General features: G+C 38.3%; 1 protein-coding gene across 2 annotated transcripts in view; it reads left to right on the forward strand.

The window, feature by feature from the left end:
• Window positions 1-26,662, forward strand: part of TTC7A (tetratricopeptide repeat domain 7A) — a 215,511-nt gene that overhangs the window by 108,800 nt on the left and 80,049 nt on the right. For both annotated transcript variants that reach the window (XM_070734576.1, XM_070734577.1), the window contains one exon: window positions 18,921-19,037. In XM_070734576.1, the coding sequence (XP_070590677.1) occupies window positions 18,921-19,037 (117 nt within the window). The remainder of the gene's footprint in view (window positions 1-18,920; window positions 19,038-26,662) is intronic.

Genomic DNA, 26,662 nt, shown 5'->3' on the forward strand with positions numbered 1-26,662 from the left:
TTCTCTACATCAGCGTTTTTCAAACATGGCAACTTTGCATGCTGAGAAGGAAAGAAGATACAGTGTTCCCTCGATTTTTGCGCGGATGCGTTCCGAGACCACCCGCGAAAGTTCGAATTTCCACGAAGTAGAGATGCGGAAGTAAATACACCATTTTTGGCTATGGACAGTATCACAAGCCTTCCCTTAACACTTTAAACCCCTAAATTACCATTTCCCATTTCCTTAGCAACAATTTACTCACCATTATTACTGGTACTCACCATTGAATAAGACACTTAGTGATCCTGATATTTATAAACATAGTTATTTATTAACAATAATTTTTTTTTTGTTATTTATTTGCAAAAATTATTAGTTTGGCGATGATGTATGACATCATCGGGCGGGGAAAACCGTGGTATAGAAAAAAACCCACAAAGTATTTTTTAATTAATATTTTTTGAAAAACCGTGGTATAGGCTATTCGTGAAGTTTGAACCCGTGAAAATCAAGGGAACACTGTACTTGTTATAAAGCAGAGGTCTTAAAACTTGGCAACTTGTGGACTTCAACTCCAGCCAAGTTTGAAGACCTCTGCTTTATAGTAAATGTCTTCTTTCCTTCTCAGCATGCAATAGCTTGATAAAGATAGGACGTTTTTGGTGCATAACTAGCACATGATGAGATATAGTCTCAGAAATTATGCAGTTACTGTTTTTCCTTAGTCCCAACTACAAATTCAGCACGTTTCTTCATTATCCTTTATAATAAGTAGCAATAACAATAACACTTAGATTTATATACTGCTTCATAGTCAGAGGTGAGTTCCTTAGCGGCCTGAGTCACTGGAGCCAGCAGCAACCCAGACCTGCCACCCCCCCAAACCTGTTCTCTCGCCAGCGCCATAGGCACCACCATCACGTTTTTTTTGCTTCTGCACCTGCACAGAAGCTTTTTTTAAAATATTACACAATGGGCCCCCACCCATGCAGCTCATCCCTGAGTGAACCAGAGGTAGAAGAATCCGGAACCCACCCCTGTACATAGTGCTTCACAGACCTCTTTAAGCGGTTTACAGAGTCAGCATATTGCACCCAACAATCTGGGTCCTCATTTTACCCACCTCAGAAGGATGGAAGGCTGAGTCAGCCTTGAGCCTGGGTGAGATTCAAATTGCCAAATTGCAGACAGCTGGCAGTCAGCAAAAGTATCCTGCAGTACTGCACTCTAACCACTGCACCACCACCACAGCTCACCAAGTAAATAAGTAAATGTGTGAATATGCAATACAAACACTTATTATAAAGGTTAATAAAGAAAAATATTTATTTTTTCCGTAGACTATATTAGACAGAATGCTGGAGATTAATCCAAGAAATACACGTGCACCAAGCCTCATGGCTAAATAATTATATGAATCACATTTTATTATTATTTCAATTAGCTCTGAAGGGTACTTACGCAAAAGCAATAAATTCCAATAATCATTCTAAAGAGCTCTTGAAAAGACAAGTGAACATTAGAAATAGTCTTTCCATCTTCTATAGGCTTTTATTATTATGAATACCAAAACTACAAATAGAAAAAGAGACCTGAAAAATTTAATCTACATTTTTGTTAAGTTCTAAGTGAAATAAGAAAATCCTGTAAAATGCATTGGTGATATAAAAATGAAGGTTAGAATTGGCTGGAAATGGAACTCAAGACATAAACATTTATAAATAATCTATATTTAAGAGCTGTGGTGACGCAGTGGTTAGAATGCTGTACTGCAGATTACTTCTGCTGCCTCCAGCTGCCTGCAATTTGACAGTTCAAATCTCACCAGGCTCAAGCCTTCCATTCTTCTGAGGTGGGTAAAATGAGGACCCAGATTGTTGGAGGCATTAATCTGACTCTGTAAACTGCTTAGAGTGTAAGCACTGTAAAAGTGGTATATAAATCTAAGTGCCACTGTCAGTACCAATGCCATAAATCTTACTTTATTGTTTAGAATTAGGTGTGAATTAAACCACGGTTAAACATAATGTACTTGTATATTTTTATGCAACTCCGCAGTCTGCATTGGTTGCCGATCAGTTTCCGGTCACAATTCAAAGTGTTGGTAATGACCTATAAAGCCCTTCATGGCACCGGACCAGATTACCTCAGGGACCGCCTTCTGCTGCACAAATCCCAGCGACCAGTTAGGTCCCACAGAGTGGGTCTTTTCCGGGTCTCATCATCCAAACAATGTTGCTTCGCGGGACTCAGGGGAAGAGCCTTCTCTGTGGCGGCCCCGGCCCTCTGGAACCAACTCCCCCCAGAGATTAGAATTGCCCCTACCCTCCTTGCCTTTCGTAAGCTGCTTAAAACCCACCTCTGTTGCCAGGCATGGGGGAACTGAGATATACTTTCCCCCTTGGCCTTTACAATTTTATGCATGGTATGTCTGTATGTATGATTGGTTTTTATATAATGGGTTTTTAACTCTTTTTAGTATTGGATTATTGTTATATACTGTTTTATTACTGTTGTTAGCCGCCCCGAGTCTGCAGAGAGGGGCGGCAAACAAATCCAATAAATAAATAAATAAATAAGTAAATAAATGAATGAATGAATGAATGAATGAATGACTAACTAACCATAGAATGTATTCTACTTATGCTGATGGTGATTGTCTTCTTTATTCCTTTTTTTATTTTTAACCATTGACTTTATTTTTATTCTACAAGTAAAAGCAGGATTGCTCTGTAATTTTACAGTGTTCTTGTCAAATTGCTAAAGACCGAACTAGACATATTTAACATACATGTGTTGTTGTTTTATTAAAAAACAACAACGAGTCATTGTTGAATGCAGGGCAGCCCCCAAACTATTTCCTTTCAACATAACAAAACAGGGAGAGAAAGACATTTCTTTTTTCTTCTCCTAGCATCATCCCAGTCAAAAATAACTTGTTTCTTCTCACTCAGAGAGAAAAGTTCTCATAGCCACTGAGGACAGCTCCACTTCCAAGCAGAATGGTGGCTCTGATATTCACTGGGGCCTTAGCAGGACAGAATGGAGTTGAAGATTTATTTGGGTTTTGCTATTCATCATATAGACATGCATGAACAAACACAGACACAAATTCAGCTTCTGAAGGAGGCTTAAAAAATAGATGCATAACACCATCTTGATGCCTGAAAACATTGGCTGTGGTTCTCAGAAATCACTTTTAGTGTAGTTGAACTGACTTCCAAGTAAACACGAGTTTTTATATATTGATTTGTGTTGACAAAGAGCTGTACAGCACTTTCCAGACTGCAATTTTTTTAATGACATGAGTTTCCATGGCCTATAAATCTTAAAGTATTAAACCCACGTTAGTCTTTAAAGTACCAGAAGACACTTAGTTATTTTTACTGTGACAAGTAATGCAACTATCCCTTTGGGAATTATTTTCCCTGAGTCAGACCTTGATGTATGATGTATCAGCAGTGTACATTTACTGTTCTGTCAATGGCCCTGTGCAGTATTTTAAGAGATAATCCAAAGTGGGTGATGCAAGGATTAAAAGCAGACTAATTTGGGGGAGTTGTTTTTAGAACAAAAGCTAAAGCACTCATTTTCCCCCACTTTAAACTCTTCCTAGTCTGGCCATTCTTCTATAACAAGGATCTATCCAATTGTTTTCCACTAACATGTCTTCCCCATTGTCTGACTGACACCATTCTTCCAATGTCATATCAGCCCCCCCCCAGGCTCTCCCCAGACACTTTCTGCCTCACTCTTGCTCTCAACTTCCTCTGGCAGCCCCCCTGGTCCAGGATACCCAGAGGGGTCTGGCTCATCCTCTTCAGAATCAGACATGATCTGAGGTAGACAAGGAGCACTCACAACAGCATTCTTTAAAAGATTAACAGGAAAAGGTTGAAGTGATAGGTTAATGTAGTAACAGTTGTCCATTTTCATAGCTTTAAAAGGGGATTAGACCAAATACTGAAATGGACGTTTTATCTATAGCTACTTCTCATACTGTTTTTCATTTCTAACAGTAATATCAGGGAAGATCTGTTCTGTGATCCCTTAGGTCTTGCTATAAATTTTATATCAGGCCCTGGTTGGCTTCTGCAGGACAAAAAGAGGTTTGACTTTGGCCTGATCCAACAGGGCTGTTCTCCTGCCTTTAAATTTAACTTCCTGCAGCTGAAACTAAATACATTTTTATTTTATGTATAACAAATACCTCTTGCCTTAATCAAGGCCACTTGTAATGAAAGTAGCTATAGCAACAAAACAAAGTTTTCAATTAGTGAAGGAACATTTCCAACAAGAATAAGAACTTGACAGTCTGAAGTATACATCCCTATTAGTTACCCTCAGGTTAGAGATGTGATATATTCCAGTGCCGCTGAAATTTATAAAATGTTTTTTTAAATGATCTTCCAGCTTCTGTGAGGTGTTTTGCTGTATAAATGTATATTGCACATCTTGTTCAGAGGTTTTCAATACATAAATACTCATATGCTTTCAGTATATTATAATAATAAAAGGTGGAATATAACAAATAAATACACACAAAAAGTCACATCATTTAAAACCAAACAACACATACATACCAAACATAAAGTATAAAAGCCTGGGGAAGGTGTCTCAGTTCCCCCATGTCTGGCGATATAGGTGGGTCTTGAGTAGCTTATGAAAGACAAGGAGGGTGGGGGCATATTATTATATATGCATATTATGCATATTATGATATATACTGGCCAGAACCCCTTCTTTAGGGAAATGGGTGGTCTAGAAACATGAATGAATGAATGAATGAATGACTAATTGGGACAAAACAATAATATCTTATTTTTACTGTGGGAGAAGGTGACGCTACAGGCTATTTCAGATATTATATTATAAACTATTTTTTGGGGGTAATCTTACTTCCGTTTTATATAATTGTTTCTGCCCTTTTTAAAAAAATAAATTGTATAATTGTTTCTGCCCTTTTTTTCAATGTTACCTAGCCATTACTACCAATTGTGTGGAATAAAACCTACAATTCTGAAGAATCTCTTAAAGCTGGAAAAATCTGGCAATAGTATACCGGAAGTAATAGATAACATAACCCATATCTTAGTATATCAATCTGTAGAGATCTAGATGTGCTGATTTTCTATTTGCAATAGGCTTGTTGTTGATAATCAAGGAAGTACAAAAAATAAAACAATAATCCCACCAACACAGACATGGCAAGCCACTATGTATAAACAGACCAAACTCCACTCCCATCTAGCATTGAAGATGTTATCTAGTTTAGTAATGAAACACCAGCAAGAAAACTACCCAGCTGAGTGACCATCAAGATTCCAGAGGATGTTTTTATGTTAATATGAACTATTAACATAAAAAATTAGGGGGAAATATTCAGATTCTTAAAATTCAGAACATCATCTATTTTATCTGTTTACAGGCCATTTCATATTTCTTGTACTTCTAAATAAAAAAAACTTACTTCAATTATAGCTCAAATTTAACACATTTGATGCACTGGCAAGTTTAAAACTTAACTTTGTTGAAATGTCATTTTAAATAATATGGGGTGGGGTAACCACAAAATCAGTTTTAGAGTAATGGGACTTCACATGTGGGATTTATACAATTAGGAACAATTATCACACAGGTATTAAGACCTGGTAACAGATTTCATTATCTCTATTTGGCCAACATATAATTATTCTTCAAAATAATCTCTTGGGGGGTTTTCAGTCACTTTTAACTGTATTACTTTCTATTTGGTTTTGTGTATGGAAAAAAATTATATCTTCATTTGCATATAATTATTTTTTTAAAAACCTGAAGATTTGATAAACTTCACAATAGAAAAGAAGTGTAATTAAAGTTTAGACATACCAAATCTAAAACATCATTAGATGCTTTTCAATTGAGACCATTCATATTAGTAGAACTGAAAAATATTAATGAGTGCAAACTGAGTTACGATCAGACGTCTGCCCTTGTGCCCAGAGCCCTACATGAAGATGAGCCTAAAATCACCAAGAGTTGTGTTCAGCTTGAAGGATTACCTTATTAATTACATGATCTAAACTGCAGTCCTTTTATATTTCATATCCCTCCCCAGAAATTGAGAAAATCATTTAATAAACATTCGTAATGAATTTCTTAACAACATTCATAATGAATAGTAACACTTTTTTGTCTAAATTACCCAGTACATATAAATTATTGAAACTATAAGAAACTGATTTAATTATTATTAAATATTTAAAAAGAGAAACCACAGTACATCTTTTGTTAAAATAATGGTGTTTAGAAGTGTGGGAAATGATTCTGGCTGCCAACAAAGAACAATTGAGAAACTTACAATGAAGGATATATTAGCTCATTTTTTAATTAACTTAATCAGTAATATTTTTTTCTAATAGACTAGCTTCAGTTGTCTAAATATCTGTCTGAATAGATGTACAGTGTTCCCTCGATTTTCGCTGGTTCAAACTTCGCGAAAAGTCTATACCACGGTTTTTCAAAAATATTAATTAAAAAACACTTCACGGGTTTTTTTCCCTATACCACGGTTTTTCCCACCCGACGACATCATATGTCATCGCCAACCTTTCGTCTGCCTTTAATAAATATTTTTTAAATAACTTTAATAAATAAACATGATGAGTAATAATCTGAATGGTTGCTAAGGAAATGGGAAATTGTAATTTATGGGTTTAAAGTGTTAAGGGAAGGCTTGTGATACTGTTCATAGCCAAAAATAGTATATTTACTTCCGCATCTCTACTTCACGGAAATTCGATTTTTGCGGGCGGTCTTGGAACGCATCCCCCGCGAAAAGCAAGGGAACACTGTACTAAATACGCAAGCTTAAAATATTTTTAAACATTTAAATTATGAAAACATTTCTCAATTCCTAAGCCCTTTCTTGGCTTGGTAGTAAACATAGTATGTATATTTATCCATTATTTTTGAAATAGGGAGATATATCTTTTTCATATTAAATACTTAAATGAACTCCAGAAATACTTTGAATATTTTGCTTGACCTGGCAACAGTGCACTGCATACTTTATATATATAAATTCAACTGCTAAGTAAATTGATATTCCCAATATTTCCCAAATCTGGATCCTTTATGCATGAGTACTTACAGTTCCTAATAAAATTATTTGGAAAAAAAATTCAATAGCTGGAACAAAACATATTTAGCAGGGGAGGGATAAAATGGCAGGAGCGAGCACCCAGTGGACTGTATTAAAAAAGGCCATCTTAAAAGCCACTGGACTGTATGTAAGACAAATAACTAAAGGTAAAAGGAAGAAGAAACCGCTATGGTTTAGCAATGATGTAAGGGCTATAGTCAATGAAAAAAAGGCTGCCTATAGGAGGTATAAAGAGTCTGGAAGTATAGCTGATAGGGAGGTGTATAAAATGAGACAGAAGGAGGCGAAACAGATAATATATGCTGCTAAAGCCTCAAAAGAGGAAGAAATTGCCAAATCTGTAAAGAAGGGGGATAAAACCTTCTTCAGATATATTAGTGATAAGAAGAAGAAAAACTGTGGCATCACGAAACTTAGTACCGGGAATAGTACATGCATTAATGGGAATAAGGAGATCGCTGACCATTTCAATAGCTACTTCTGTTCAGTTTTCTCAAAAGACACCGTACAAAATAATACTATAGAGGGATATAGCATTGCTTCCAGCTGTACGGATTCAGCTCCAGTGATCTTAGAAGCCGATGTCTTAGAAGAACTTGAACGATTAAAGATAAATAAGGCAATGGGTCCAGATGGCATCCACCCCAGAGTTCTTAAAGAACTCAGATCTGTCATTACTACCCCCCTGACTGATTTGTTTAACCAATCCTTGTTAACAGGAGAAGTTCCTGAGGATTGGAGAATGGCCAGTGTTGTGCCTATTCACAAGAAGGGCAGTAGAGAAGAAGCTGGTAACTACAGGCCAGTTAGCTTGACATCAGTTGTAGTTAAAATGATGGAGACTCTACTCAAAAAGAGGATAAATCAGCACCTAAAAAACAATAACTTATTGGACCCAAATCAGCATGGCTTTACTGAAGGCAAATCATGTCAGACTAATCTCATTGATTTCTTCGACTATGTCACAAAGGTGTTGGATGAAGGTGGTGCCGTGGATATTGCCTACCTGGACTTCAGCAAAGCCTTTGATATGGTTCCACATAAAGAGCTGATAGATAAATTAGTGAAGATTGGACTTAATCCCTGGATAGTTCAATGGATTTGCAGCTGGCTGAAGCATAGACATCAGAGAGTTATTGTTAATGGCGAGTATTCTGAGCAGAGTCAGGTTACAAGCGGTGTGCCACAAGGGTCTGTTATGGGTCCTATTCTTTTTAATATGTTTGTGAGTGACATAGGGGAAGGTTTGGTAGGGAAAGTTTGCCTATTTGCCGATGACTCTAAAGTGTGCAATAGGGTTAATATTCCTGGAGGGGTCTGTAATATGGTAAATGATTTAGCTTTACTAGATAAATGGTCAAAGCAATGGAAACTGCAGTTTAATGTTTCCAAATGTAAAATAATGCACTTGGGGAAAAGGAATCCTCAATCTGAGTATTGTATTGGCAGTTCTGTGTTAGCAAATACTTCAAAAGAAAAGGATTTAGGGGTAATGATTTCTGACAGTCTCAAAATGGGTGAACAGTGCAGTCAGGCGGTAGGGAAAGCAAGTAGGATGCTTGGCTGCATAGCTAGAGGTATAACAAGCAGGAAGAGGGAGATTATGATCCCGCTATATAGAATGCTGGTGAGACCGCATTTGGAATACTGTGTTCAGTTCTGGAGACCTCACCTACAAAAAGATATTGACAAAATTGAACGGGTCCAAAGACAGGCTACAAGAATGGTGGAAGGTCTTAAGCATAAAACGTATCAGGAAAGACTGAATGAACTCAATCTGTATAGTCTGGAGGACAGAAGGAAAAGGGGGGACATGATCGAAACATTTAAATATATTAAAGGGTTAAATAAGGTTCAGGAGGGAAGTGTTTTTAATAGGAAAGTGAACACAATAACAAGGGGACACAATCTGAAGTTAGTTGGGGGAAAGATCAAAAGCAACATGAGAAAATATTATTTTACTGAAAGAGTAGTAGATCCTTGGAACAAACTTCCAGCAGACGTGGTAGATAAATCCACAGTAACTGAATTTAAACATGCCTGGGATAAACATATATCCATCCTAAGATAAAATACAGAAAATAGTATAAGGGCAGACTAGATGGACCATGAGGTCTTTTTCTGCCGTCAGACTTCTATGTTTCTATGTTTCTATGTTCCAGCTATTGAATTTTTTTCCAAATAATTTTATTAGGAACTATGTAATGTAAGTTAGGTTAGCCATAAAATAAATTAAAATTGTGGTCAAAAATATTTAAGGGGACTAACCAAACATGCAAAAACCATGTTTACAGAATCTTCTGTACAGAAATAATTGGAAGGCAGAACAGGAAGAAAATAAAGGTTTGATGAATGTTGAAGTTACGAATTCCACATAGTTATGAAAACCTTTGAAAGGCTAGTGATGTTCCATTTGAAAGCCATCACGGATCCACTGTTAGACCCCCTGCAATTTGCATACCGAGCAAATAGATCAACAGATGATGCTGTTAATATGGCTCTACACTACATCCTTCAACATCTTGAATCTCCAATGACCTACGCCAGGGTCCTCTTTGTGGACTTCAATTCAGCATTCAATACCATCGTACCGGACATTCTCTTAACCAAACTAAATCAGCTAGCGGTACCTGAACACACTTGTAAGTGGATCACAAGCTTCCTAACAGACAGGAAGTAGCAGGTGAAGCTAGGAAAAATCACATCAGATATATGTACAATTAGCACAGGTGCCCCCAAGGCTGTGTACTCTCACCACTTCTCTTCTCTCTTTACACTAATGACTGCATCTCATACGATCCATCTGTTAAACTACTGAAGTTTGCAGATGATACAACAGTGATCGGACTCATTCGAGACAATGATGAATCTGCATACAGACGGGAAGTTGAACAACTATCCTTGTGGTGTGACCAGAACAATCTAGAACTGAACACACTCAAAACCGTAGAAATGGTGGTAGACTTTAAGAGAAACCCTTCCACCCTTCCACCTCTCACAATACTAGACAACACAGTATCAACAGTAGAGACCTTCAAATTTCTAGGTTCTATCATATCTCAAGACCTAAAATGGTCACCTAACATCAAAAACATCATCGAAAAAGCACAACAAAGAATGCTCTTTCTGCGCCAGCTCAGGAAGCTCAAACTGCCCAAGGAGCTGCTGATTCAGTTCTATAGAGGAATCATTGAGTCTGTCATCTGCACATCTATAACTGTCTGGTTTGGTGCTGCAACCCAACAGGACCGACACAGACTTCAGAGGATAATCAGAATTGCAGAAAAAACAATTGCTGCCAATCTGCCTTCCATTGAGGACCTGTATACTACACGAGTCAAAAAGAGGGCGGGTAAAATATTTACTGACCCCTCACATCCTGGACACAAATTGTTTCAACTCCTACCCTCAAAACGTCGCTACAGAGCACTGCACACCAAGACAACTAGACACAAGAACAGTTTTTTCCCGAACGCCATTACTCTACTAAACAAATAATTCCCTCAACACTGTCAGACTTTCTACTAAATCTGCACTTCTATTCTACTAGTTTTTCTCATCATTCCTATCACCCATTTCCTCCCATGTTGACTGTATGACTATAACTTGTTGCGTATATCCTAAGATTTTTATTAATATTGCTTCTTCATTGCTTATTTGACCCCTATGACAATCATTAAGTGTTGTACCACATGATTCTTGACAAATGTATATTTTGTGTTGTGTACGTTGAGAGCATATGCACCAAGACGAGTTCCTTGTGTGTCCAATCACACTTGGCCAATAAAATTCTATTCTATTCTATTCTATTCTATTCTATTCTACTTAAATTGACTCATCTCCTAAGTGGCATAGAAGTTTTAGATTATATTTTATATAGTTGAAATACTTTTTGAAACTTGCTTGCAATTTTAGAAGACTAGGTTTTTTTATAAGCAGAATTTTTCTATCGAAAGCTTGTGATTAAATCAGAGTAATCTTGATAAAATTATAAGTACTACAAGACAAGATGGATAACATGATGCAGGGATCTGGAAGCAAGGCTTACTGGCTGTGTGGGTTAGCAACTGAACAACCCCCTACCATTTAAATTACCGTACTGCCTTGGTTTCAAAAACCTTAAGCCTTTTGTTTGCTTTCGACTCTCTCTTGGGGGTGGGGGCTTTCTACATTTCTTATCTCCAGCAATCATAATCATGAATTTAACACAAGAATAATAAACAAAGCTACTTTGTGGCAATTTGATCTGCCCGCTTAGATTACATGAAATTTTAAAGAAGTTTTTAAAGATGAGAGAGAGAGAGAGAATGCGAGAGAGAATGACAAGGGGGGGGGGGAGATGAGACTATCTAAATGTAAAATTATGCTGATTAGAAAAATTAATGTTAAGATTCGTAAATTGCTGAGTTGCCTAGAGGCAAGATGGGTAGCAAATAAGTCTAATGAATAAATGAAAAGAATAAAGAAATATAGAGAAAATGGTTTATTACCCAGAATATTTTGAATTTTTAAACATTTATAAATTTATAAATTATCTATTAGGCATCACTATCTAACATACATACCAAGAAAAAGGCATTTTTAAACAAAAAGTTGTTTAATATTTAATATTTTAATATTTAATGAAGGCATATCCTGGATCAAAAAATTTCTGGAACGCTACCTCAAAAAGTGGAGACACTACCCTTAGAAAATACAATTTATGAATTGGCTATGTTTAGCTTTCTCCACCCTTTTACAGATTCCATTTTTTTACTGTTTCCAACACTGAACTTCTACACACTAGAAAGAAGAGCCCTATTAGGAGTAAATGGCCTAAGTTGAATTGGGAACAGGAGGATTTTTGAGAATAGAGAATATGCTCAAAATTTCGTTATAATGCTGGCAGGCCCATGGGGGACGGCCTTCTCTGTGACTGCCTCAAATCTCTGGAACCATTTACCTCTGGAGTGCCCCCATTCTATTGGCCTTCCAAAAACAATTAAGACCTGGCTTTTCTGGCAAGTGTGAATCCGTTGAGTTCCTGGTTGTAATGGGTGAGATCTGGCCATGGGGTGATATATATGGGTTTTAATTGTTTTAATGCTTAAGATGTTTTTAATATTTTATTCTGTTGTTAAGCGGCCCAGAGTCCTTTGGGAGTTGGGCGACACATAAATTTAATAAATAATAATAAATATAAATCCCACTTGAATAGGAAACCAAAATGTTAGAACATAAGAACATAAGAATCATGCTGAATCAGACCAAAGCCCATCGAGTCCAGCATTCTGTGTCACACAGTGGCCCACCAAATGTCCATGGGGATTTTGAGCAGAAAGAGAAGGCAAAACCCTCCCTTTCCCTTGACCCCCAACAAATGGTACTCAAGGGAATCCTGCCTGCCTCAACCAAAATAAAGGCGGCACATGGACATCCGTTTCAATAACCACCGATACACTTGACATCCATGAATCTGTCTAATTCCGTCTTGAAGCTATCCAGGCTGACAGCTGTCACGACCTCTTCTGGAAGTGAATTCCATAAACCAAGGACCCTCTGGGTGAAGAAATATTTCCCTTTATTTGTCCTCACTTTCTTACCTATGCGCTTTAGGGAGTGCCCCCTCGTCCTAGTATTGTGTGATAGAGAAAATAATTTTCTCTATCCACCTTTTCTATCCCATGCATGATTTTATACACTTCGATCAAGTCACCCCTTAAACGCCGTCTTTCAAGGCTGAAGAGACCAAGGCGTTGCAACCATGTTAAAATATGAATGATTCATAATGTAAATCCACTGGGTTTTCTCCCTTCAGAAGGTGTTCTGCTCCCTCATTGATCTTTGAAGACTAGATCCAGATTTCCACTCTGGCATATGGCAAGTTGCCTTTATAATTCAGGAGGAATGGAAAACCAGCCCCCAGCTTTGCAGTTTCCTTCTGAATGATATTGCTCTGTGCCCACAAGGGCCTCCTTGTTCACTTCGTCAGGATATATATGAAGTAAAGGAGTGTTTTCTGGGGCATTAAAAACTAGACAAAAACAAAGTTTTTGAAAGTTTAATGTGACTTCATGTCTAGTATACACATTTAAAGAAAACTAAAAGGCTGTGGAGAACTTCCCAAAATTCCCAATTAAGCAGAAAATCAGTTTCAGCTCCACTCTTTGAGGCCAACTTGCCCTCCAAGAAACCTCTGTCAAAGCTGACAGTCAATATTATTTTGAATAGGTTGAAAGAAGAACGGTGTGCCTTTTAATTTTGCTTGCTGAAAATGTACTTAGAAGGGGATTGCAGCAGGGTGATTCTATGCCGTATGCCATAAATCAGGTCTCTTGTATCTTTAATAATTAAACAGAAGTGAGAATTTCCACATATACAGATGTTTCTCTCTGAGCTTGGCTGTTTTCTTAAAGATGTTTCCTTACTCACCCTAGCTAACATCATCACTGACTAGCACTGATGATATTGCCTAGTATCCATGAGCCGAAGTAGCACGGTGGTTAGAGTGCAGGACTGCAAGCTACTTCTGTTGATCACCGGTTGCCAGCAGGTTGGCAGTTCGAGTCTCACCAGGCTCAAGGTTGACTCAGGCTTCCATCCTGCCAAGGGCGGTAAAATGAGGACCTAGATTGCTGGGGGCAATAGCCTAATTCTGTAAACTGGTTAGAGAGGGCTGTGAAGCACTGTGAAGCGGTATATAAGTCTAAGTGCTATTGCTATAGTGAAAAGTCTGCAGAAAACAATCAAGCTCAATGAATATCAAGAACTCCTCATTTCAACGCTTAGCTACAAATATCCTGAAGCTTTTATCTTTCTCTGATTGCAATCCCTGAATGTGCCAAAACAGGTGAAAAGGAGTAGAGTAGAATAGAGTGGAGTGGAATGGAATGGAATATAATAGAATTCTTTATTGGCCAAGTGTGATTGGACACACAAGGAATTTGTCTTGGTGCCCATGCTCTTAGTGTACATAAAAGAAAAAAATACATTTAACAAGAATCATAAAGTACAACTCTTAATGATTGTCATAAGGTTCCAATAAGCAATCAGGAAACAATATTAATATAAATCATAAGGATACAAGCAAAAAGTTACAGTCAGACAGTCTGTAAGGGAGGAGATGGGTGATAGGAATGATGAGAAGACTAATAGTAATAGTAATGCAGCCTTAATGAATAGTTTGACAGCGGAGGGAATTATTTGTTTAGCAGAATGATGGCATTTTGGGGAAAACTGTTCTTGCATCTAGTTGTCTTGCTGTTTTAGTAATGTTTTGAGGATAGGAATTAAAACTATTTATGTTCAGGATATGAGGGATCTGTAAATATTTTCACTGCCCTCTTTTTGACTCATGCAGTATAGAGGTCCTCAATGGGAGGCAGGTTGGCAGTAATTGTTTTTTCCTGCAGTTCTGATTATCCTCTGAAGTCTGTGTTAGTCTTGTTGGGTTGCAGAACCAATCATGGAGAACAAAGCTCCATGGCTTTGCTGTCCAAAGGCAATGCATTATGTGGTTGTGTAAATGCGGAGTTGATCTAGAAGTGGCACAGTTCTTGCATGTCAAGTGACCTGAATATCACCTCTGAATAAGAGTCGCACCCAGATCCTCTTAACCCTGCTGTAGCTTCTTATTCACTTAAGTGGCTTCTTTGAATCTGGTTCCCTTAACGCAAACAATAGCTATCATTTCCCCCCAAGTTCCTCAACATAGTCTATCAGTGAAACTGCAGAGAAAGTACAATGTTCATGTCTGCTACTATCTTACAGTGCTCCAAATCCCAGCCTCTACCTTCAGATTTTAGACATAAGGCTCACTTAAGAGGTCATGAAGAAATTGATCTGACCATGATGACTCCTGTCAGTGGACTAAAAAAAACTTTGCTCAGAAGTTTCCTTTGGTGATATAACGTCAGATAGGGGGGAAAAAGTATTTTATTGTTTACAAAAGACAAATACAGTGAAGCATTTTGGGAGGCTATGACAAATAATCTATTCTTTGTGTACAGACTTTAAAACATTAATTCTCAGTTATACTGCCTGCCTGCTTGTACTTAAGAAAACAATGTTGAAGTCTCCTGCAGTGGGTTCTGAATTATTCATCCAGCATTCTGGAGGACAGTGGAGAAATGGGATGATCATATCTTTTTGTGCTATCGTATTTTATCTCTATTTATCTTCATAAGAACTTTGCAAGATAAACTGTGTAGAAAAAGAGAATAACTAACTGGCCCATGAATCAGCATTAGAATTGTTCAAGCAATTGCACCATTTATTGTTCTGGTACAGCAGGTGGCAGCATAGAGCTAAACTTGACTGATCTTTAAAGAGGTAAGCGGGGTTGAACTTGGTTGGTACTTGAATGGGAAACTCTGAAGAATCCCAGCGCTATATGCTAGATTAGGAAGTGTATCCTGAAAGAAGCCAATGCTAACCTATTTGTATTCTTACTAAGGAAACTACAAGGAGTACTCCTATCCAATGATATGTAGTACCTTGGATAATTGATAATTATAATTTATAATTTATTTATAATTTATAATTTATTTATAATTTATAATTGGATAATAATAATTGAAAAGTACCTTGGAGTACTCATATCCAATGAGCCCACTGTAACAACATTGCCAAAAAGCCCTTAAGAGTTGTTAACCTAATCCTTCACAGCTTCTTCTCTGGTAATACTGATCTGCTAACCAGAGCTACAAAATATTTGTCAGACCAATCCTAGAATACAGCTCACCTGTATGGAACCTACATTGCATATATGACATCAACACAATTGAGAAATATTTCACAAGAAGAGTCCTTCACTCCTCTTCCCGCAACAAAATACCTTACTCCGCCAGACTCAATATTCTTCGATTAGACCACTTACAACTCTGCCGTCTCCATTCTGACTTAACTATAGTTCATAAAATCATATACCAAAATGTCCTTCCTGTTAGTGACTACTTCACCTTCAACCACAACAACACACAAGCACATAACAGATTCAAACTAAATTTAAACCGCTCCAAACTAGACTGCAAAAAATACGACTTCAGCAATAGAGTAATCAATGCCTGGAATACATTACCTGACTGTGGTTTCTACTCCTAACCCCAAAACCTTTAACCCTAGATTATCTACAATTGACCTCTCCCCCTTTTTAAGAGGTCTGTAAGGGGGGTTGCATAAGCGCACCATTGTGCCTACCATCCCTGTCCTACTGTTCTATTGTCTTCTATCATTGCTTTTTATCATTATTTTTCTAATGTTTTAGTTATACAAATTACCATCCTATAATTGTTTGATTGATTTGATAGACAGACAGACAGACAGACAGACAGACAAACAATAAGTTGCAGGAGTCAAGTTTATCCTGAGGGAGTCTTTTCGTTTATCTTTTCTTCTTCACATTGAGCAATTTTTTGTCCCAAGAGCTGCATGGATTGTGGGACTTGGAGGTAGGTGGGCAAACATGTGCAATCGTTTCCATTTGGCCTGCCTGCATCACATTTAAATGTACGGTACATATATTCCAGAACTTATTTTCCTTCCCTCACATCCCTATGTTTCCCGAAATCCTCTCAACAGGCATAATAAAAAAATGGCTGGCTTCATGCAGCCAATAGGAAAAAGAATACCACCCTTTATTTTCCCAGCAGCCAACTATTCCATTGAATACTGGGATGGGAATGAGGATAGGAATCCTTGAACCTTTGAGCACTGAAATTCTGTGAAGGATGCTGCTTTTCAAGTATTCCTGGCATAGTTCTAGTAAGAAATGGGAGAATTTTTATTAGGTTTGCTTGCTTGCTTGCTTGCTTGCTTGCAAGCTAGCTAGCTTGCTTGTTTATACATACATACATACATACATACATACATACATACATACATACATACATACATACAAACAAACCTCTGTGCTGCCCAATCCCATTGGGACTCAGGGCAGCTTATAACAAAATAAAATGCAAATCTGAGTCTTTTTAAAAAGAGAGTAAAATCTAATAAAGGTTTCATCATGCCGGTTATAATATCTTAGCAGCTGGCCAGAATCCCAAGAATAGGTAAACACAAAATTACTAGATTGTAGCAAAGTACAATATCATAGACAGTATTCCCTCTAATTTTTTTGGGGGGGGGGCGGAAAAGTATAGTGTCTGAGCGGCAGTCCCTTCGGGACTGGGCGGCACAGAAATAATAAACAAACAAACAAACAAACCACCAAACAAATAAAAACCCACCCTGTTTTGCCTCAGAGAATTTCAAAATAAAATACTGTACTGTGTGTCTATAGCAGTGAGCTCATAATAGGGCAACTCTATCAATATCAAAATGCCACTTAAATAGTTGAGCTAGTTTCAAACTAGATTTTGATTTTCTTTCTCTCTTCCTTACTCCCATTCTTTTTCTTTCTCTTTTCCTTCCTCTCTTTTTTCTATCTGTTTCTCTCTCTTCCTCTCTCTCTCCTTCCCTCTCACTCTTTCCCTCTCAGCTTCTGGGCAGGTTTGGAAAATTCTGAGTTGATGATGATTTTTAAGTGAGCGATTGCTCACTGCTCAGCTTAGAGGGAACTATGATCATAGACTTACAGAAGTTGGCTGGAAGCCCAGAGCTAATAAATGCAGAAAAGAATGTGGTTCTTTTCAAACACAAGCTGGAGACAAGAGCTGCAACAAGATTCTGAAACAAACTATGTTGTCCTCTTCACCTAAGCGTCGCATGACTCCTTAAATAACCTGAGGGCATAGTCCAGTAGCCAGCAGTGTTACTCCCGAGTAACCACTCTTGCCTCCTATAGGCCCTGTGAATCCTAGCATCAAGAAGAGGCTCCTCCTCTTCTCCTGAGTCACTCATCTCAGGAGGTGCAGAAGACCTTGGTTGCTCTTCAGTCTCTGATACCATGCCCTCTTCGCTGTCAATCTCAGGTGTCAGGAACACAGGTTGCTTGTACCGCGCCTCCACTGTCTCTGACTTCTCAGGATCCATTGCTAATTGCACAGTATGCAAACAGGCCCCAACAGGCTTTGGGTTTTAAACAAAACTCTGCTGTGATTTTTCTTAATGGCTCTAAGGATTAAATTCCACTTCTTGTCATATATCTTGCTGCAAGCTCTGTATTTCAGCAGATAGAATAAAGTTCAGTTCAAGACCTTATTTGACATTCACACAACCATAACTCTCCTTTCCATGAAACTCTTGTTAAGTTTTATGCTGACGCTGCATTGTACTATGCCAAGAAGTGGGGTGAGTATGGGGAAACTACTAAGCCTAACACATGAGAATGTGCTTCTGGGTTTTATTCACCAGCTGGACCACTAATTATACATTGCCAACAAAAGGACAAAGCTTTGCATAAAATATATGTGTGCTGCCATAATTTTTGGAATATAATGCACACCAAGATTTCAAAGAGGTAAGTAAGAAAAAAAAAGTTTTTGTCTTTCCTGGCCCCAGGAGCACTCTGCAAGCCTCCCAAACCCTCTGCATGCCCCATTTTTTTGCAAAAAATAGGCCAATTTTTCACCCATTTTTTGAGGGTTTGGGAGGCCTGCAGAGTGCTTCTAGAGGCTGGGGGAAGGAAATGGTTTACGTTTGGATGTCAAACTGTAGCCATTATCTCTCTACAAATGGAAATCATGTTTATCATGTTGTATTTATGTGTACAACTAAATATTGTTTGCTATTAGAAATTTAGATTTGTTGTAAATTGTTTTTTTCACTTTGTTGTGAGCCGCCCCGAGTCTGCGGAGAGGGGCGGCATACAAATCTAAATAAATAGAAATAGAAATAGAATAAATTTATATGTGCGTATCTTTTATTGCAGCTTACTCTTCACAAAAGTAAAACTGGAATTAATACATAGAGGACCAGAAGAGGCTTTAGTGACCTGTAGACATATGTTGCATCAGTGGCAGAAGTTGTATAATGTTTCGCAGCAAAGGTAGGCATTCCTTTAAATCAATATTGGATTTTCTTTTTAGAGATGCAGAAAGCGTTGTCTGAGTCAGTGGTAGCTTCCTACCAGTGTGATAGGTGACTGTTCCGGTAGCCGCCACCAGATTGCGCAATTTGCCCGCAACAGCTCTAATGCTGGTCCATTGTTTTTTCCTGAAATGTTTGGGTTTTTTGCTTCCACCTCGGAAGGATGGAAGGCTGAGTCAAATTTGAGCCGGTGGTGAGATTTGAACTGCTGAACTACAGCTAGTAGTTAGCTGAAGTAGCCTGCAGTGCTGCACTCTGACCACTGCGCCACCCTGGCTCTCCAAGAAAAAATGTCTGCCCCCTGTCTGGATAATTTATTCTACTGTCCAGCTGCTTTTGAAATAATGATTAAGCAGAATCTGCTTTCCTGCGATTGAAATCTATTATTATTACAGGTTGTATGTCTGCACTGCACCCACTTACATACTTGTAAATCCCGGAGTGGATTTGCAAGCATTTTAGTATGTCTATGTTTCCTGCCTAAATCTAAATATAGGTGACTGAGTAAGAGACTTGAAATTTGTAGAAACCATTAAGCTTCCATAAGCAAGCATTGAAAGATATGTCACTTTATATCACTTGGAAATGAGAAGGAAGGCAATATCATATAACCAGCCAAGTCTCTAAGAACCAGACCTTGGGAAATAACCATCATGGTTACCCAGCCTTGTTTGGAGAATAGCAGGATCCCAGGAATCATCCCCCTTCACCCTCCCTTCCAGAGTGAAGGCAGGACATTCCAGATGCTCCCAACTCTGCTCCATTCCAGAGATAAACCTGAAAATGTAATGCAGGTTGCCATTTAGAATTCATTATAGCTTTGCAGGATTGCAAATCAAGGCAAATGGACAGACCAGAACTAAATCTAAAGTCACTCCCAGCTGCCAGGCATATTCTATGGAGGGTAGAATCAAATCCTTGCACTTAGCAAGGGAGCGGGGGAAGAAATCCCTTCTCTTTTACCCCTGTCTGTGCTGTAGCCAGACAGAGATGTCAGGACACTTACACAAGCCCACAAAACACCTTCAACATTTCCGCCCGCCCTGGCAAAATGCCACAAACTGGTACACTAGCAGAGCTTGCTTGTTGTTCTCTTTCATTGATGTTGCTTGTTCATGTCAAAGCATGATAAAAGTACAAAACATCTACTTGGGGACAATGGTTCCTATTTAATACCATACACTGATGAAATCCTTGATTGATTATTTACTGATCTTGAGTAGCGGTGAATAAAAATGGAAGACAGTATATATCAGCAGTCACTCATGCCCTTCTGATGACAGTAGGTTTCCCTATGTGGGAGAACTTCAGAGTGGATTATGGGACTTGAAATCCAATACATTATTCATTGGTAGTATTAATTGATTGATTTTATTTCTATACTGGGAGTGGTTCACAAGAAGTGAATAGTCTTCGGAGAGGAGCAGCATACAAATCTAAATAATAATAATAATAATAATAATAATAATAATAATAATAATAATAACAACAACAACAACAACAACAACAACAACAACTTTAAGTCAAAATATCCCAATAAACCATCCATGCTTAAAAATAATGAATAAATTCAGTTTAATTCTAAAACAACAGAAAAGCAAAATACAGGCAATCTAATAGACCATCTGGTCCCAGAATCATGGTTATCTTACATATGCCTGGGTTAATAGGGATTGTTTTTTGAAACAAGACAGATGGGGTAGGTTAACAAACTGGATTACAGTAATGTACTAAAACTTTATTTGCGTTGAATGTGACTGACGCACAAGCTTGAGCTAACATTGTCATATATATCATAATCACAGTGTTAATGTAATTAAAAACTATTTAATTTAATTTAATTTCAATGCTACGTCACTGAGGAGCAGCCTCCGATTTATGCCCAAACATGGAAGAAAGAAACAATTCCTACAACTTTTAATTTTATAGTTAAAGTTTTGGAATGTGCAGAAATGACAAAATTGACTATGGAACTTAAAGATGAGTCGGATTTCTATACAGCCTGGGAAGGATGGTATAAATGGCTCAAAGAGAGGAAATATTTAAGTAACATAAAATAAAATTAGCATTAAGTTCATCATTCACAAATGCAAACAGAAATTGAATTAAATTAAATAATAATAAATAAATAACTAAAATGACAAACCTGATTTAGAGAGATAGAACATAACCATTATAGAATAGTAATACTAAGTCGCATAGTAACAAAAGTCAATGGATAGATGACAGATGTTCTTATTGAAGAAAAGCAGGAGCACAGGGTCATAAAGGATTACTTGGGGAAATATATACAACGATAAAATATGTGTTAAGATAAAGAAAGGTATACTGTAGGTAGTTTAGTTTTGCTTTACAGTTGTTTTAATAATGTTAATTTGTTTATTATTTTTATTTTCTTAAATATTTTGAAGTATGTAACAAATAAAATCTAGAGCTTACAATTTGGCGTATGTGTGTGCGCGATTATATAGCCTGAATGATAAATCATTGAAGTACATATGAAATTATTTTGTTAATGGAAAAAAATGTGTACTAATTTATATACTTCAGATAAATTATAGTCTAGTGTATAATTAATATAATATAAATACAATGATTTTAATGCTACTATAATGCTAATATCTGTATATATTATTATTAATTTAATTTTCTTTGATTTTCTTCTGTATTTACTTTTTTGTTTTCTTTTTAAAAGTGGAAAATTAATAAAATATTTAAAAAGATAAAAACTGTTTAATTTGGAAGCTTAATTCAAGGAGCATGTTAAAACCCTAAATGATCTTGTTTCAGATTATCTTAGACAGTGTTTCTTCCTGCCACTATACACACACAAACACATATATTTAAGAATGAGTCATATACGCTCAGATATGTCTAGCTATACTTCAATGGGAAGCATCTTGTAAATGGCCTTTCTCACTTCTCTTTCTAGAAACTAATATTAAGATCCTTTAATGGGATTCAGATTTAGATATTGTTCTGCTTGACTGGCTCAGGCAATGTGTAATAGTCCAAGGAAAAGAAATCAAACACACACGTGCTCTGCTAATCAGCAAACTTGTATTAAATGAATAGAAAAGGGTTACTCAAAACAGTTCTTAGTGTCCAAAAACAATGATAGTGCAAGGCTTACTTCAGCCGCATACAAAAACACAGGAAAAAACAAACAAAGACAACCTGGAATGAGCAAAGACGTTTCAGGAGTCCTTTTGAATCTTTGTAGCAAACAGCAAGTCCCAGAATTTTCACCTCCCACTTGTCTAAAAAAGCTGGGTTGAAAACTCCAACGGCATGGAACCAAAACTTCAGAGCAGGAACCACAAAATAACACAGATAAACAGGCACAGTTTGCCTTGGGCCGTTGTTCCCTTTTATACCTTTAGCCCTCATTAAGGGAACCACACCCAGCCCTCAGTATAAGAACCACACCAAGCCCAGGTGCTCCTATAATGACTTGTAATACTCCTTCAAGCGATCCCTTCTTTGCATAGCTCTTCGGCTAAGAAGAATCCAGAGATGAAAGACTGTCTGAGGGACTGTATGTCAAATCCCCTGGGCTGTTTGCTGAATCCTGCGTCCCAGTGGCCTGGTCCTCCTGGCTGTCTGCCACATCTTCCTGGCTGTCAGCCAGGCTTTCACATTCACTTTGTGCCGTGTCTCTCCCATCTGTGGGAGCAATGGCTGGCCCAGGCCCAAACACAACAGGTATATTTAAGGCTGGACCTATTGAAATCAATGTCACTCATATTAAATTAAGGCCAATTGTTGGCTGTGGGAGTACACAAACATTATAGAGTTTGTGGGTCCAACTTGCTAAACCAGTTGTGATACTTTTTAAAGTCTTGATTGCTTTTTTTTCTGTTTAATGAAAAAAAAACCATTCTCAATTTGCATTGGCATCCTTTAGTCTTGAAAGACCATGGTATCATGCTCTGGACTCCCCAGAGTAGGAAGCCTAGGTAGGTTAGTATGGAGGATAGACTGTTACCCAAGCAGCAGATCCTCACTCACCACGTCTCTGAAATAATCCAGTGGAATGGCAAAAGCCAATACGATTGGTTCCAGCTACATCGCAGGAGTGATCAGAAGGTGGCTGTACACAGTCACGAACTGTTCCGGGACTCCGGTTCCAGATTTTGCCTCAAGGTTTACTCCTGAAGCCTTTTCCAATAATGGATGTAGCCACAAGGCAGTGGAGGTTTGCAGAAGAAGTTTCCCTTCTTCTAGTGGTTGACCAGGGCGTCTTTCATGTCTTGCCAAACCACATCGCTTGCAGAGACCGCCTTCATGACCGTTGACCTATTGTAGTAGGTTTCATCTGCTCAGTCCACTGGAAAATGTCTTCACACACTCAGGATAGACAAGTCCCTATGTTGCCGAAGGTCAATGACCCATTGTCTACTCTCAACTGGGTTTGGCCAGCCTGTTGAAGCTGTTGCCCGAAGTGTGGCTGTTGCACATGCTATAGCTACTAGGAGCCACAGGTGAGAATTGAGTGACAGGTGGGGACCAAAGGTGAATGAACTGCCCTAAAAGAACACAACTTGCCCCAACACCAGAGATGCTACCCCTCCCTGAGCACACCATACACCCTATTCCCAATTATGATATTACATTATAGTAGGCTTGTATGTATGTGTCTAAAAATCTTACTAAAATTACTATGATTAGTTTTAGAGTTATTCTTTCTCTTACCTTCACTGAGTTATTGGAAAAAATGGGTAAGAAAGGGAAGAAAAGAAGTGAATACTGTCCCAAGCCCTTTGATTTAAAAAAAAGGATACAGATTCAATAAATAAACATTGCATATCAGTGCAAACATACCAACTTAATACTTAAAATATCTCCTAGAATTTTATTTATTAATAGCAGAAGCAGTATCCTAGGGTTTTTTTCCCTTCAATTATATAAACAAACCTTAATTTCTGAGCAGAAAATGCATTTCCATTCCAGGAATGTCTGCTCTTTTTGCTGCTCTCAAAGGTCGTGTGCAGCACTATTTAGTTGGTGGAAAAATACTGCGGGTAATTTCCAGTTTACTTGCCACCCAGTCCACTTGCAATGGGCGCTTACATCCAGATTAGAGCAAGAAGACACACTGCTTAGTTCAGCTATCAAAAATATAACTTGATGTTTATTTATTAAACATCAGCAAATATAAACATGACTAAAAAGCAACGGGACAAAGGGCAGCCAAAAAGCAGAGAGGGGTAGAGGGAGAAACGAGAGAGTGTGAGAAAAATGAATGAAAGACAGGAGATAAACAGCACAAGGGATTTAATAACCACAAATTACATTATATCAGATGTGGGTTGCTCCCAGTTCAGACTGGCTCTATAGAACTGGTAGTGGAAATTTCTCCCAGCGCAACAAACCGGGAGCAATCGCAGTTTGCCACGCCCCTGAACATGCTGTAATGGCAGCACCATAGGTGCCACCATCTTATTTTTGGCTTTTGCACATGTACAGAAGCTGTTTTTTGCTTCTGTGCATAGGCAGAAGCTTGGTTTTTGGCACTGCGCATGAACACGCATGGAAAGTATTCAAGTGGCGCAGGAAGAAGCGACCTGACAGCGAAGTAAGTTAGAACCCACCCTGATCTATATCCTTATAGAAAAAGGACACAACTTGTCAGAAACATAGGAAACAATTCTGTGGATAATTGGCATGAACTGTACAGAGAAAATAGTCTTTGGTTATTTTATTTATTTATTTATTTATTAGATTTGTATGCCACCCCTCTCCGTAGACTCGGGGCGGCTAGCAACCATAGTTCCCTCTAAGCTGAGCAGTGAGCAATCGCTCACTTAAAAATCATCATCAACTCAGTGTTTTCCAAACCTGCCCAGAAGCCGAGAGGGAAAGGGTGAGAGGGAAGGAGAGAGAGAGGAAGAGAGGAAGAGAGAGAAACAGATAGAAAAAAGAGAGGAAGGAAAAGAGAAAGAAAAAGAATGGGAGTAAGGAAGAGAGAAAGAAAATCAAAATCTAGTTTGAAACTAGCTCAACTATTTAAGTGGCATTTTTATATTGATAGAGTTGCCCTATTATGAGCTCACTGTTATAGACACACAGTACAGTATTTTATTTTGAAATTCTCTGAGGCAAAACAGGGTGGGTTTTTTGTTTGTTTGTTTGTTTATTTATTTATTATTTCTGTGCCACCCAGTCCTGAAGGGACTGCCGCTCAGACACTATACTTTTCCGCTCCCCCCCCAAAAAAAATTAGAGGGAACACTGCTAGCAACAATAATAAAAACAGCATAAAACAAATCTAATATTTAAATTACTAAAAACCCTTATTAAAAACCAAACATACACACAAACATACCATGCATAAATTGTATAGGCCTAGGGGGAAAGGAATATCTCAATTCCCCCATGTCTGATGACAGAGGTGGGTTTTAAGGAGCTTACGAAAGGCGAGGAGGGTGGGGGCAATTCTGATCTCTGGGGGGAGCTGGTTCCAGAGGGCTGGGGCCGCCACAAAGAAGGCTCTTCCCCTGGGCCTCGCCAAACGACATTGTTTAGTCGACGGGACCTGGAGAAGGCCAACTCTATGGGACCTAACCGGTCGCTAGGATTCGTGTGGCAGAAGGCGGTCCCGGAGATATTCTGGTCCGATGCCATAAAGGGCTTTATAGGTCATAACGAACACTTTGAATTGTGACCGGAAACTGATCGGCAACCAGTGCAGACTGCAGAGTGTTGGTGTAACATGGGCATATTTAGGGAAGCCCATGATTGCTCTCTCAGCTGCATTCTGCACAACCTGAAGTTTCCGAACACTCTTCAAAGGTAGCCCCATGTAGAGAGCGTTACAGTAGTTGAGACTCGAGGTGATGAGGGCATGAGTGACTGTGAGCAGTGACTCCCAGTCCAAATAGGGCCGCAACTAGTGCACCAGGCAAACCTGGGCAAACGCCCCCCTCGCCACAGCTGAAAGATGTATCTCTAATGTGAGCTGTGGATCGAGGAGGACGCCCAAGTTGCGGATCCCCTCTGAGAGGGTCAATGATCCCCCCCCCCAGGGTGATGCACAGATGAAATTGTCCTTGGGAGGCAAAACCAGTCTAAATTATTTTATGTACATAACAGAGATGGAAAGTAGGCCATCAGGTGACCCATTCTCTATTCTGCACCATGAACAGATCGATTTGGTGCGTGAAATGATCAGGGTGCCCACTCAGTCGCAAATCAGGACAGCTGACAGGGATTAGAATATCATGTAATAAAGAAAATGATAAAAATAATAAAAACATTCTGTGCCATACACCACACACAACAGTCACAACCTGTAGTTAGTTATGAGCCAGTGATAACTAGTATAATTTTGATTTTGAAGACAACTTTCCTCATTATGGTGGAGAACATAACATAATTCTCCACACTAGGAAGTGTATCACACTTTCCCGCCTTTACAGGTAGGAAAAAAACAAACTATCGGATTTTCATTAGCAGAAGCCACACTTTGCTAAAACATGTCAAATTAAGCCAAGTGCATTGATTACCACTGACATCATCTCCCTGCCTTGGCAGTTTGCTTTATCAAACTTTTCACACAGTATGGCTTGTGATTTATTTATT

The sequence above is a fragment of the Erythrolamprus reginae genome, chromosome 1, assembly GCF_031021105.1.
Source record: "Erythrolamprus reginae isolate rEryReg1 chromosome 1, rEryReg1.hap1, whole genome shotgun sequence".
Taxonomy (NCBI): domain Eukaryota; kingdom Metazoa; phylum Chordata; class Lepidosauria; order Squamata; family Dipsadidae; genus Erythrolamprus; species Erythrolamprus reginae.